Here is a 13,858-nt window from a genome sequence, read left to right on the forward strand (position 1 = left end):
ATTGTAGCAACTGTTCTCAATGTGTGAGGTACAATAAGATAAGGGCACATAGGAGGAGACCTCCTTTTATGTCCCTTGTCCAGTCATGCTAGTCTTTTCAGCCAAATTATTTCAAACTTCAGACAGTCAGCCATACCTTAACTCCTGAATGGCTTCTAGGCCCAAGCCTGTTCTCTTTGTATGTGCTTATGATTTCATAGTAAATCACACTTGATTCAAATGGAGAGACTACCATCCACATTACAAATATAGACAATTACCCATGATTTACTATAAACTGATATCCATTATAAATGATACTGAGCATGCGGGCTTGATCTGCGTTCACAGTACATTCTTTTGCAAGGCAGCTCAGAAGGTATGATGAGAAGAGGAATATATAATTAGGGGAATATCTTCCCTACTCGCAAGAGAGATCTTTGTCCTCCTTGGCAGTGGAGTCTCTTTTTATCACATCCAGTACAACCTCCTGGCTGACTGAGCTTTTACTATCAAATGCTCCCAGGTTCCTGGTCCACAGAGGGATGAGTATTTACCTTATACAGAGTGTGGGACCAGGGAGGAGAGAGCATTCCAAATGCTAGAGAAACTCTTTATTTCAGGACCAACATATTTTGGACATGATCCTTCCTCAGGAGTAACACTGTAAACTACAGTCCATATAACTTTTTAAAACTCTTACTGTCAGCCCACCTTATCAGCCCTCCCCCAGGTAATAAAAAGTATGGGACCTCAAATCTCATTATTTTCAATGGATGTACAACGTGCATGTGACCATATTGGTGTGCCCGCATGCACATGTTGCTATTCACAATAATGGGGTGGGGCCTTCCATGGATGCTCTAATCCAGTGATGGTGAACCTTTTAGAGGCCAAGTGCCCAAATTGCAACCCAAAACCCACTTATTTACTGCAAAGTGCCGTGTCCCTCTGGCTTTCTAGTAACAAACTCTGGCAAATTCTGTGCTGGGGTGATGGCACATGTGCCCACAGAGAGGGCTCTGAGTGCCACCTCTGGCATGTGTGCCATAGGTTCGCCATCACTGCTCTAATCTGTAGATGACTAGATACTGATACGGAAGGCTGACCATACTATCAGAAGCCCTAGACTGCTGATTTCTAGCCTGCACAAATGTCATAGTCTACCATACAAGGAACAAATCCCTGTCCCTGAGTCCTTTCCAGATCATGGGCTTTTTATTGTAGTAATGCCACTGTTCCCTCAAAGTTATTCAAGGCAATCCAGACTTCTGTATCTCTCAAAATAGCTTTAATTGCAATGATATTTTCAGATTTTATGATGTAATATTTTGTCGGGGGAGGTTAGCATTTCTTATGGGCATCCTAGCACTGTTTTCTATGTTTATTACCAGGCCTCACCCCTCCAGCACTAAGGAAAGGCTACTGTAGAACCCGTGCAGGATGTCTTTTCCTTATTATTAGGTAAATTACCACAGACCCTCCCATATTTTGTATTAGTGGGTCTGCTGTACTCACTATAAAAGAAAAATGTAAGTAATAGGACTTAAAATGATGTTCTTCCTCACTGCATAAAGGATACAGTGTGGGTGTATTGTTATTTACAGCTGATGTGGAAGATCTTTCTGCAATCAGAAGTTCAGCACTTGTAATAATTGTAGATTTCCCAGTAGATAAGACCCCCACACCATGTAGTTTGGGGAACTACAGGATGTGGGGCTCTTATCTACTGGAAATGGACATATCACAGGTAAGAGCCAATGTTCCTATTTGTTGGAAAGACTAGGCTAGAAATTCCGAGTGGTTCCCCTGAAAATAAAGCTTTATTGAGATTCAAAATCAAATCTATATTATCATACCACCTTTAAAAAAACTTTGGTGATGTATCTTTGCTGCTTTACTGTCTCTGGCATTCTTCCACTTGTTTTAAGGTGGTTCCAGCAGGGTCAGGGAGAATAGGCACGTGTGAGTTTGCAGTCTGGTTCACAAAGCCATAGTCTGCAGGAGATGACAGAAAAAAGGGTGAGGGCTTCCCGTGCTTATGTTTTTGTTTTGTTTTTTAAAAATTGTTTCTTTCAGCAACAGCACATGAGCATTCATCTGGAAAAAGGTTGCTTCTCCAGCTGTCATTGAAACAATTTGTGTATTTTTTTTCTGTACATACTATACATTAGTATGTACACATCTACGGGTGTGTAGATGACATACAAACAAAGTAGATGTTCTGAAGGCCTTGAAAAAAGCCTGGAAGCATCAGGCTGGAGGTGGGGACAGGGAAACATTTTTTCAAGTGGGACAATGAGAAACACTGAATTGAGTGGGGGGGAATTCTGTGAAATATTTTTCGTTTGGGAATGAGTAAATGCTTTTTAAGACAAGGTTTTTACTTACTCAGAATAAAGGACATTGTATGGTAGGCCCATGGTATTCCATGAGCCCCCTGTAGATACCAAAAATCCGTTGATGCTTAAGTCCCATTACATACAATGGTGTGATTAAACGGTATCCCTTATATAAAGTGGCAAAATCAAGGTTTGCTTTTTGGAATGTGTGTGCATGTGTGTGTGTTAATATTTTTAAGCTGTGGATAGTTGAATCTGTGGATAAAGAATTCAGGGATACAGGGAGCCAACTGTATGTGGAAGTCTACAGAGTTAGAGCACAGCAGCACTTACATTCAAGATGCACGAAAAATTTTGCTGCACCAAGCAGGTGTTACCATCTTCATGAGAGGTTCATGGAGAAGGGGCTTGGTTACTGGAGACAATAATATGCTCTTGAAGTGTTTATGTTTTTAATGTTCAGTTTTAATTTTGAGTATTGTTCCCCAGATTTACTGTTAGCCAATTTAAGACTGTGAGTACATGAGACTGTTCTTGGCCAAAATAACACATTTTATTTTATGTAATTTAAAAAGTGTAGTTTATATTTTCATTTTTTCCCCTACTTCATAAATGACATACAATAGCTGTATGTGAGCAAGCAGCATAGGGTTCAGCAGTTTTAAGGGTTTTTTTTAGTACAAAGTAAAGGCTTTATTTCTTATACAGAACTAAGGCTTTTACATTATTAAATGTCAGAAATATGCCAGACAGTGTAGTCTTACATACTAACTAAGGGCCCAAACAGACAGGCCAAAATAAAGCTGCTTCAAGTCACTTTGGAGGTATGCTATTTAAATGAAACATGCATCTTAAGAGGCCAGAAGCTGTGCCAAAACTGCGCTCCAGTCCTTAGGACTGGAGCATGGCTTTGGCGTGGCCTCCAGCCTCTTACGACACATGCATCATTTAAACAGCACACTTCCAAAGTGGTCCAAAGCAGCTTTATTTTGGCCCCAAGTGATGAAGCAAGCATTCTACTATATCTTACTTCAGTAAGAAGCAGTAAAATAGGTTTAGGCTGATAGGAAAGTAAGTATTGCCGTTCATTCACATTTTCCCAAAAATTTCAGATCCCCACCCCTAATTTGGGTCTTTGCATGGTTTCAGAATTTATAGAAATCATACATCTCTTCCATTATGAATATGGTTAATCCAGTTTGTATTTAAGTTTACATCCAATTGAGGCACGAGAAATTGTATGCAGGTGAGTGAATGAGTGGGTGGCCAGCAGAGAAGGTTTGAAATACTCCATCGTTCCTCTGCATCCAATTCAGAAACCAGGTAAACTGCTACAAGGCAGAAGAATAGAAATGCTATCCACTGTCCGAGGAGGGTGACATGATCAGTGTTGCCAACAAGCCTCAAGGATATTCCCCGGAATGTTTTACCAAAATCGCCGGGATTCCCCAATATTTAACAGAATATTCAGTCAAAATCCCCGGAAAGAAATTAATTAAATTCCCCAGATTCTGGGGAATTCCCCGGAAATTGGCAACGCTGGACATGCTGTGTGTGACTGCCAGTCCCAGCAGGCTGGGAGCATTTTTAAAGGCTAGTGTTCTGTGGGCTTATTTACAAGGGTTCATCTGTTCATGTGTTACAGTTCTGCATATACTAACATAGGAGTCAGCACCATGCAGCCTAGTGAAAATTGCTTCTGAGAAAAAATGCATCAGAATGTGGTGTAATTAGCATCATTTAATAGCAAATGTATCCAAGACTACTTTATAAGGGGGAGCACCTGTGTCTATTGATACTCAAAATAGGAATTGTTGGGTATGAGACCTAGAATAATATTGTGGTTATGAACTTTAAACCAGATCATTATCAGTTAAAATCTCAGTTTAAACATTAACTCACTGGATGATCATCGGATGGTTTGGGAAATGTGTACCCCCCCCTCCCCAAGATGTTGTTGCAGTATAGCTTCCATCACTCCTAGCAGCATAACCAGTGACTAAAAGCAGTGGTTGCTACAGTTTAGCAACATCTTGAAGGTGACATGTTTTCCATCTGAGCCCTTAAGGAAGTAGCTATTCAATTCAATTTTTCTCTTTCACACTGTAACATAGAATGATGAATTTTCAAAGAAGTAGCCGTGTTAGTCTCTTGCAGTTTAAAAAGGGGAAATGAAGGGGAGAAAAGGGGGAAACAATGTGGCAGCACCTTTAAGACTAACTGGTTTTTATTTTTGCATGAACACTCACTGCTTTGGAAGCAGTAACAGGTGGTATTGAAGCCTAACGCATAAAGCATATTTCTACAGTTGTTGTAGTGGGGTAGGAAATACTAGGATCCAAAAAGATGCAAATCAAAACACTTGTCCTAAATTTTCAAAGGGCTATGTAAGGTGATCAGGCCTTTCAGTTCTTTACAGTTAGTGTTGATGTGTGATATGTGAAAGGCAATAAATCTGCTTACCAAGTCAGTTTTCCAGAGTTCAAAATTCTCTTGAGAAGGTTCCTTTCATTAAAGGTGCAGTAGCAAGAACTCCTGTATTCATATATGTAGTATGCCATTAAGCTATTGTCGTTGTTCATATCTGCTAATGGACTGGAATTTGTGCTGTAATTCAATTCAACTATTTCTCTTTCTAATCTTCCTTTGTAATTTCCTTGTTCAAGGAACACTGTCTGTAAATCACTTACTGTATGTCCAGAAAAGTTGAAATGATCTGCAGTTGGTTTTTGGTTATTGCCATTTCTAATATCAAGATTTGTGTTCCTTATCCTCTTAAATAGTGACTGTCCCTTTTTTCCAGTGTAGTTGGGCATAAGATAACGTATATCACATTGGAGGAAGAACAAGTGAATGTACTCTGATGTTGTGAGTGATGTAACTGGACCCTGTAATACGTATTATTTATTAATACTGCTCTTACAGTAGATGTGGAGATAGAATTGGCATCAAGGTTTATGGCAGGATCTTGTCTCTGTATTACTATCCATGCTATGTGTCCTGTTGTGAATGACTACTTATCCCCACTGAGACTAATGTACCATCAATGAGTTGCAACCAATTCTGGAGAACAACAGCCACTCACAAGCTCTGGAAAGCAGGCCTTTACTGTCCTACAGACAGCCTCCAAATCTTAAACAACTGCATGTATTACACTTTATTATGCTCCTGTTCTTTGGGATTTCAGAAAATCTGAAGGATTTTTGAATAATTGTTCATTATTTTCCTATTCTTTGTGATTTCAGAATATCTGACATGTTTTTGGGAGAAAGAAGTGGGAAATAGAGTAATTGAGAATGAAAGATTATGTGTCCAGACTCACCTGCAATGTTTAGCAGTAGTAACAGTGTGCAAGCTGTATTTGTAATCCTTTATCATTCACTTATGTATGTCTTTGTTTCAGATTATGATGATGGGTTTTCTATGAAACACACTGCCACAGCTCGTTTCCAGAGAAACCACCGCTTAATAAGTGAGATCCTGAGTGAAAGTGTAGTCCCTGATGTCAGATCAGTGGTCACCACAGCTAGGATGCAGGTTCTCAAGCGCCAAGTCCAGTCCTTAATGGTTCACCAGGTAAAGTTTGCATATCTGAAAAATATAAACATAAATAGGTTTTATATAGGGCATGTGTCTATATAATGTAGACGCCCATGTTGTATGATAAATATCTTAGAACCATTGGACATGTCCCCATTAAGAAAAAGGTTAAGGTTTCCCCTTTGACGAGGTTTTCAAGTCATGTCCAACTGCTTTTTTTTCTTGCTCTACTCCTCCCAACTCACAGCATTCATTGCAGCCCTTGCCACATAGAAAACTTTGACACTGTTCCCCTGGGCTTTAAAGTTCATGCAGGAGGGCAAAAAAGCACAAGCCCTGTTATAAACATTAAGTGTATTTCTAATAAAGCATCTTTAGAATATCCTCCAAGTCACCTAGTGTACCTGAACATGTATGCTAGCCCTATGAATCTTTTTGCCCACAAAAAGCTCTCTGAATCTCCCTTTTGAGGTGGCTGTGGGCGAGAGCTAACATTCAGTGCTTCACACGGTATCTGCTGGGAAATCAAATGCAATAAAAGGTGTGGACTGACTCTTCAAACATTCCTGCACATGCTGTGCTCTGTTACAGAGCTGCAATCTTGAACTTTTCATTAAAATGCAAATAACAGAGCCTATCTTTCTGCTTCTTTGTTAACATCCCTAGTTGCTTAATATGTGGGCTAAACATTCTTTCATCATAGTTTAGAATAGAAAGCAAATGGCATACAAGATGAACTTCCTCTTTAAACAATAGTTGTTTTATTTCGTGGTCCAGAACTGCATTGTTTTACCATATTGACACCATCAACAAAAAAGTCCCCTCTGCCCATGCCTAAATCTTACATTTCCTATTTAAAAACAAAAAAATCTTAAGCACTCTTTGATATACCTGAAGGCACAGAATATATCAGATTAAAATTGCATTCCCAGTAGACTGGATCACACAAGCAAATACTTGACCCAAACGAAAGTCTTCAAAATCTTGGCAGAAGGTCACACGTGTGGGATAGTAACAGTGTGTACCTTTACCTTTGCTCTTGGTGCACATATGGAAATGCTGCCAGGGCATGATACTAAGATAGCTTGCAAAATAGAGCTTTTATTGCTCAAGTGATTGAAGCACAAGTAAATTATGTATTTTAATATCACATGCAAAGCCTTTATAACTTTATAGTCTTTAGATCAGAAGCTTAGTGTATCCTATTTGTATAGTAGTTGAGACATGTGTGTACATTGCCAAAAATAATTCTTTTGTTGTATGTATTGTTAGAAGAAATTGCTGTGCTTGGCTGTGCAACACACTTAAAGCATTTTAATTGGGGGGTTTTAACCAGAGCGTACCTTCAAACACATCTTTTTGCAGTTGTCTTGAGAGGGGTTGTGCGAGTTAAACTAGGATAAAATAGATTTATGTTTGTCATAGAAATATGTTTTGTTTATTTAAAACATATTTCTGTTGCCTCCCACAATAAAACAAGTTATAACTCATATAATTCTTACAAAAAAAGTGTCATTGAGAATGTTAAAATGCCTGTGTAGAAGTATTTTAGCCTGGTGTCAAAAAACATTTGCCCAGCTTGTCTTGTTTCTGAAATTATCTGCTTGTATTTCAAACAAGGATATGTACATTGTTTTCTTCAAATCTGCCATCCCCACCCTGACAAATACAGTAGTATTTCTCATGTACATTTGAACTCCCATGTTTTTACAGCTCTTTGTTCACTTTATATTGTAATATCCCCTCCACACATAGCGGAAACTAGAAGCTGAACTCCTGCAGATAGAGGAACGTCATCAAGACAAGAAGCGGAAGTTTTTGGAGAGTACAGAATCCTTTAACAATGAGCTGAAGAGGGTATGGTTCTCCAGAGCTTTTCTACCTATACTGTGGGCTTAGACAGTTTTTGACCTCATCAGGAGGGATGATGTGTGTGTTGGGCTCGATCTGTGATACTGCAGAGCTGAGAGGAGAAAGAGTTGAAATCTTATTACCCATTACAATCTTGTGCCTGTTTTATAGTAGTAGTCCACACTGATATTTTTTGGTCTGGAAATACAAGAGGTGACCAAGCTTAGAGCCATGTACATGCAAACCATGTTATCATAGTTCAGCCCCTGTCTAGAATTAGTTTCTTTTGAACATTTATGTGTCTCCTGGGGTACAGATTGGGAGGGAATAATGGGAGAATAGAAGTTGGCACAAGTAACAATAGGTCTAACATAGACCAAACTGTGTAGTCCTTTAAGTTCTCACAAAGATAATAAACCTGTATGTGGACTGTAACATGTCAGAATGCACATTCAGGAGCAATTGTAGGTACTAAAATATCTCTCCAAATAGAAAAGCCAAAATGCTGTTACTGATCCCAATTAAAGTAGACCCATTGAATCACTGAAATCAACTAGATGTTAATTTACCAGGTTGCCATTAATTTGGTGACACTCACAAGGAAGTAGACTGAAGTCTACAATAGCTCATGATGCCAATTTCTTTCTTTCAGTTAGTCTCAAAGGTGCTACAAGACCTCTCCACGTCATGATTCTGCTGACTAACACAACTATATCTTTGAATTCTACCAATTAGATTTAGGATCTATGTGATATCAAGTGGGAGGGAATCAGATACCTCGTCTCTCTAACATAGTAGCTTGTATGTCAGCATCTCTTTTTTTCTTTTTTCCCTTTCTTTTTCCTTCATGGGGCAAGCAGAGATATGCTTGCCAATCACATGGAAAAGGATTTTCTCCTATTTTGTTCCAGATTGTGGAATGTGCTCCCTTAACAGTTGTAATATGTTCTCATTCTCCCTGTTTTTAGGAAGGGTCTGAAGACTCATTCATTTAAACTTTTTTAAATGTTTATTTATTTTGATGGTTTTAATTAATCTGTTTTTAATTATTATTTTTTATCCATCTTGAGTACTTTTTTAGTGGAAAGGGGAGGAGAGAGATATGTTAGGAATCAACAATTAAATAGAGAAGTATTCCATTGTGTGAGCCTCCACACTGAATCATTTCAAAATTGACACATGTGCAAACCTTTAGGCATGCTTTTGTGTCCCTTGAGCTTTGATGTAGACACCAGAAACCTGCAGTCTTTTGTTTTCAAAAGAATTTTGATTGCATTTCCATGGTAAGCCCAACAATTAATCAGTAAGCAGAATCCCTAATCAGTTGCCAGTGGACTAAGGATGCTGGCTGAATAGTTTCCTGTTTTCAGTATTCAGCCAACTCCATAACTTGAACTAGGAGAAGAGTCTGCCATTGACATGCCTCTGAAGAATAACCTAAGGTGGTTGTTTGCTGGGATTTTGCAGAGTGCTAGAAAAGGTAATTTCTGGTCCAGTCAGGCCAAGATGATTAGGCATCTTATATTATATGGGATAGAGGTGCAAGGCTGAAAGTTAAAGTGCTACATGAGCATTTATGTTAGCAACGGGGGTCTGAAACAAATGGGACAAAAATGGCTTCAGGCTGATCTGGGGGCGTGGTGTTCAGATGAAGCACGCCCCAGATCAGGCTGAAGCTGTGTCGCCACTACCTAAGGCAGCCCAAAACCAGCCCCAAAAGAAGCGCTCCTTGCTGCTGGTCCATTGCAGATTGCAATGGCAGTCAGCCTCAGGACCATGGCATCTGGTTGCCCCAATCCCACACAACTCGGCACATTCGTGGTGGGAGTAGCCAGAGGGCACTTCAAGCCACCTGTCTGCTTGAGGCCAAGGTTGGAAACATAATGAATGCTCTGGATCCATAAATGAGAGCATTTTTTCTTTTCATCACTAGCTATGCAGCCTGAAGGTAGAGGTGGACATGGAGAAGATTGCTGCAGAAATTGCTCAGGCAGAGGAACAGGCCCGTAAGCGGCAGGAGGAAAGGGAGAAAGAAGCAGCGGAGCTAGCAGAACGCAATCAGAACAGTGCAAGTACTGAAGAAGAGCAAGCTGCTAGCAAGGCAGAGGAGAAGAAAGAAGAGGGGTCAACTCCCATGGAAACAGGTAAACTTTTTGATGAAACTAGTACTATATGTTTGTTTAAATAGCTACAATGAAAATGGGGTAGTGGGACACATAACTAAGATTATCAGAGAGTTAGTAATTGGGTTTTTTTAAAGCACTTCACATTTTGTAGGCTTTTCAGTTACATTCTTTCTAGGTTTTGACTTCTCAATTCTTTATTTTATTTCTCTATATATCTGTATGTTTATGTCAAATAATTTTGCTTGACTCTTTCAGAGGAGAATTGTTTTTTACATTTTTTTTCTGTCCTTTAGAAGGGTGTTTGTGCAACTTGTTATCAGATATTACTCATTGACAGGAGGTAAAACCAGAGCTTGGTAATCATACTTTTAAAAAGCAGTTTGCTACCATTGTAATTCCAAGCCTCCCAATTGTTTATTGGATGTTATAGTTACATTTGTTGGAAGGTAACTTCAGTTCCCCAATTTTTCAGTAGTAATTAAAAGCAACTAAATAGTTATTTTAGGGCTTTAAAAAAAAAACCAGTATAGCATACAGGGCAACATGCATGAGAAACAGGTGAGAAGTGCTTGAACAGTGTTACATGTACTCTCCACATCCATGTAAATAATTGTAAAAGTAATTATAAAATTACTGTTACATGCAGAATGTTATCTTTCACAAAGTTGCAGTCATAATGTATGTAGCTGTGTCATTGGAAAGGTGAATTCATTTGTAATTCCAAATTTCAAGGTGTCAAGAAGACTGAATTCCTCTTTGATTTAGTAACAAAGGCTGTGCATATTAGTGAGGAGCACTTCTCTTCTTTGCATTTATTACCTCCCTCTTCATTCTTTCAGCTCATAAGTGGTGCTTCTCACTTTCTGCATACCTTTCCAGCAGCAGTTCAGAGACCTTTCTGTCTCTTTGCTGTCAACTCAGCCTTTTCCTTAGTCTTCAGAATGCATATGAGCAGCATTTTATTGCACCATAGCAGTCCAGCTAGTGGCTGGTGTGGTGAAAGCCTATTTCAGAAAAAGTGGTTGGAGCTTACACAGCCAGTGGCTAGGGAGAATTCAGATGGATTATAACACAGGTAATGTCTGATGTTTAGGGAAAGGGAGGTATCATTTGTTTCTGAATATCTTGCCAATTGAATGAACTTGACCTCGCTGTACTATATATTCAGTAGTTTAAGTTCAAGGATAGGGATGGAGAATCTGTGACTTTGTAGATATTGTTAACCTTTGATTCCCATTTCCCCCAGGCTGTGGTGAGGAATGGTAGGAGTCCAGGAACATCTTCCCTGTCCTGCTTGAGGGACAGACTGGTTTACCAAATAAATATATAGATGATGACAGACAGGAGAATCTCCTTGAATAAAGTACAGTCAATTTGTATCTCAAGTATTTCAGATGGGTTCATCTTACTTTCCTTTTCTTCTGTTAATGCTGTTCATTATTTAAATTCCATTCCATTTTATTATTGGCCTCATCTGCACTGCAGAAATAATGCAGTTTGACACTGCTTTAACTTCCATAGCTCAGTGCTTTGGAATTCTAGGATTTGTTCTTTGTGGTGACATCAGAGCTCTCTGACATGGAACGCTAAATATCCCACAGAACTACAAATCTCAGAATTCTATACCATTGAGCCATGGCAATTAAAGCGATGTCAAACTTCATTATTTCTGCAATGCAGATGAGGCCACTGTGTCTGAAAATTTTCTAAAGAATTTTAAGTTAACTGTGGCCTCAAACAGATGGGCCAAAAGGTCTGCTGTGGAGCTGTGTTGAGGGCATGTCATTTAGGTGACACATGCCCCAAATGAAGCCAGAAGCCAGAAGCCAGTCTGAGTCCACCCCAAGCCAAATAGGGCTAAAAAGGAGTCGGGGAAAAACCTGCTTCTTTTGGGCAGCTGGTTCAGGACCATGGTGGTGGCTTGGATCAGGGCTGGGCATGTGTGGTTGCCACAGTCCCACGGCGATCAGGGCAGGAACAGACTCTGGACACTTCATTTGCCCCGTCAGCTTGAGGAATGTGATAACCAAAAAAAAGTCTTATTGACAAAAAGAAATGTTTGTATGCAGAAGAACCTCCTCCTGAAGAACCTATTGAGAACCAGCAAAATGGTGAAGGGACATCCACACCAGAAGACAAAGAAAGTGGACAAGAAGGAGTTGAGAGCATGGCAGAGGAAGGAACAAGTGACAGCAACACTGGCTCAGAAAGTAACAGTGCCATGGTTGAAGAACCCCCAGCTGATCCAGTAGTTGCAGAAGACATTGAAAAGAAAGAATAAATATATAGCTTCTGCTTTTCATGTATCCCTCTTTTTAAAATAAATTAACATCACAGAGAAGAGTGGAGTGTTGATCACTGTTGGTATTGTTGTTTTCTATGATTCCACTACCAAATAAATATTGGGCATTTTTATTGTTAGAAATGTTTGTGATGCCACTGGATTGAAATGGCTAGGGATGAGCTAAGCCTTTTGGGTGACTAGCTGACATAGAAACAGGTCCCAGCTCATATTTTGCTGTAATACAGAACAGCATCATATCTCTCCCAAATAAACAGTTTTGTTATATGGCTTGCTGCCTTTTATTGTTTTATATGGCTTTTCCAGAAAACTGTTACAGAGATGTAGTTTTTTGGGGTGGGTGTCACGATAGAACATATTTATCGAAAGAATAGCATGAAAAGGTATAAAAATGGATAAAAATAATCACTAGATATATTTTTGCTTTGCTGTTACCATAATTTCCCATGCTATATTCTCTACAGTGTTTGGAAAAGTTACTTTTTGGGGACTGGAATTAGAAACCCTACAGGCCATGCCTCCTGGTAGATTATAGGAGTTGTAGTCCAAAAAAGTAACTTTCTTAAAACCTGGTTTGTAAAAGAAAGGCTTCTTCCTTACTGGAAATACTACGCACCTTTCACACTTAAAAGCAGACACTGATGATGTTAATTTTACATCTCTGCAACAAAAACCCATATGCTGTAAGCTAAATATCACTGTAGTAGCAGTAGCATTCTCTCACAGAAACACCAGAAAGAGTAATTCTCTTTGGACACATGACTCCAGGCCATTTCTGCCAGAAATGCAATCTTAACACAGTTTCGTTATACCTTGGGGCTGTTCAAAGTAATATGAGATCCTTCTTAGAGTTGCCCCACCCCACACTCTTTGATCCCTTTGTTCAGAATGATTTGACGCAAAGGTGTGGTGCAACACAATCCAAGGCAATTGTTCGAAGTTTGTCAAAGTGTTCCCCTCCCATATTGTGCGAAAGCACCATACAAATTGTTTTCAGACAACCCTTTCTGTTAAAATGAACTCTACAGGTGCCTTGCATCATCAGAAAATTACTTGTTTTCTTTTGGTTCTCAAGCTGTCTGAGAATTCTGCTTCAGGGTTGCCTTCTACAGACATCTCCTCAGAGGATTTTAAAAAATTAATAAATACAGTCACTCTAAATGAAAACACCAAGGTTTGTGTCTGTCTCCTAATCCTTTGTTGTCTTACAGATTTGTAATGGGTTGTTTTATTGTTGCATTCTTTTTTAAAAAAAAAACTTTTTGGTCTCTTAACTTGTTTTTGATGTAATAAACTAGAATATGTTTTAAGAAAATGAAACAACTGTAGTGGTCTGTAAATGGTTTGCATTCATGAATTATGAAGCACTATGTTCCTATGAAGAGGTATCTAATACACGAGCCCTTTAGAAAATGCAAAAGTCCTTCCAGTTAATAAAATGTACTGATCCCAAGCAAGTTGAAGTCTGGCAGAACTAAAGATCAGCAACCACTGACCTAGTGGATAAAGACATTCCCACACCTGCATTTTAAAAATGCATTAGAATGCATTAAAAAATGGCTGAGTAGTAAACAGATGAGCATCATGATTATGGCTGAGCCTAAAATACATGTGTTTTGGAAACGTATTTTGCAGTATGCTGTTCCTGTTGACATTTTTTCCACCAAAGCCTATGAAAACATTTATCTTTCCATATTTGCTTCTTGCAATTGGCTTTA

At 39.1% G+C, this 13,858-nt stretch overlaps 1 protein-coding gene across 3 annotated transcripts in view; it reads left to right on the forward strand.

The window, feature by feature from the left end:
• Positions 1-13,430, forward strand: part of LOC149309154 (SWI/SNF-related matrix-associated actin-dependent regulator of chromatin subfamily E member 1) — a 32,042-nt gene extending 18,612 nt beyond the window's left edge. For all 3 annotated transcript variants that reach the window (XM_089531863.1, XM_089531864.1, XM_089531865.1), the window contains 4 exons: positions 5,725-5,897; positions 7,617-7,718; positions 9,646-9,856; positions 11,908-13,430. In XM_089531863.1, the coding sequence (XP_089387989.1) occupies positions 5,725-5,897; positions 7,617-7,718; positions 9,646-9,856; positions 11,908-12,119 (698 nt within the window). In that variant the 3' untranslated portion in view covers positions 12,120-13,430. The remainder of the gene's footprint in view (positions 1-5,724; positions 5,898-7,616; positions 7,719-9,645; positions 9,857-11,907) is intronic.
• The last annotated feature ends 428 nt before the right edge of the window (positions 13,431-13,858 follow it).

This window comes from Sceloporus occidentalis, unplaced genomic scaffold, assembly GCF_023333645.1.
Source record: "Sceloporus occidentalis isolate IW3139 unplaced genomic scaffold, rSceOcc1.0.p SCAF_7, whole genome shotgun sequence".
Taxonomy (NCBI): domain Eukaryota; kingdom Metazoa; phylum Chordata; class Lepidosauria; order Squamata; family Phrynosomatidae; genus Sceloporus; species Sceloporus occidentalis.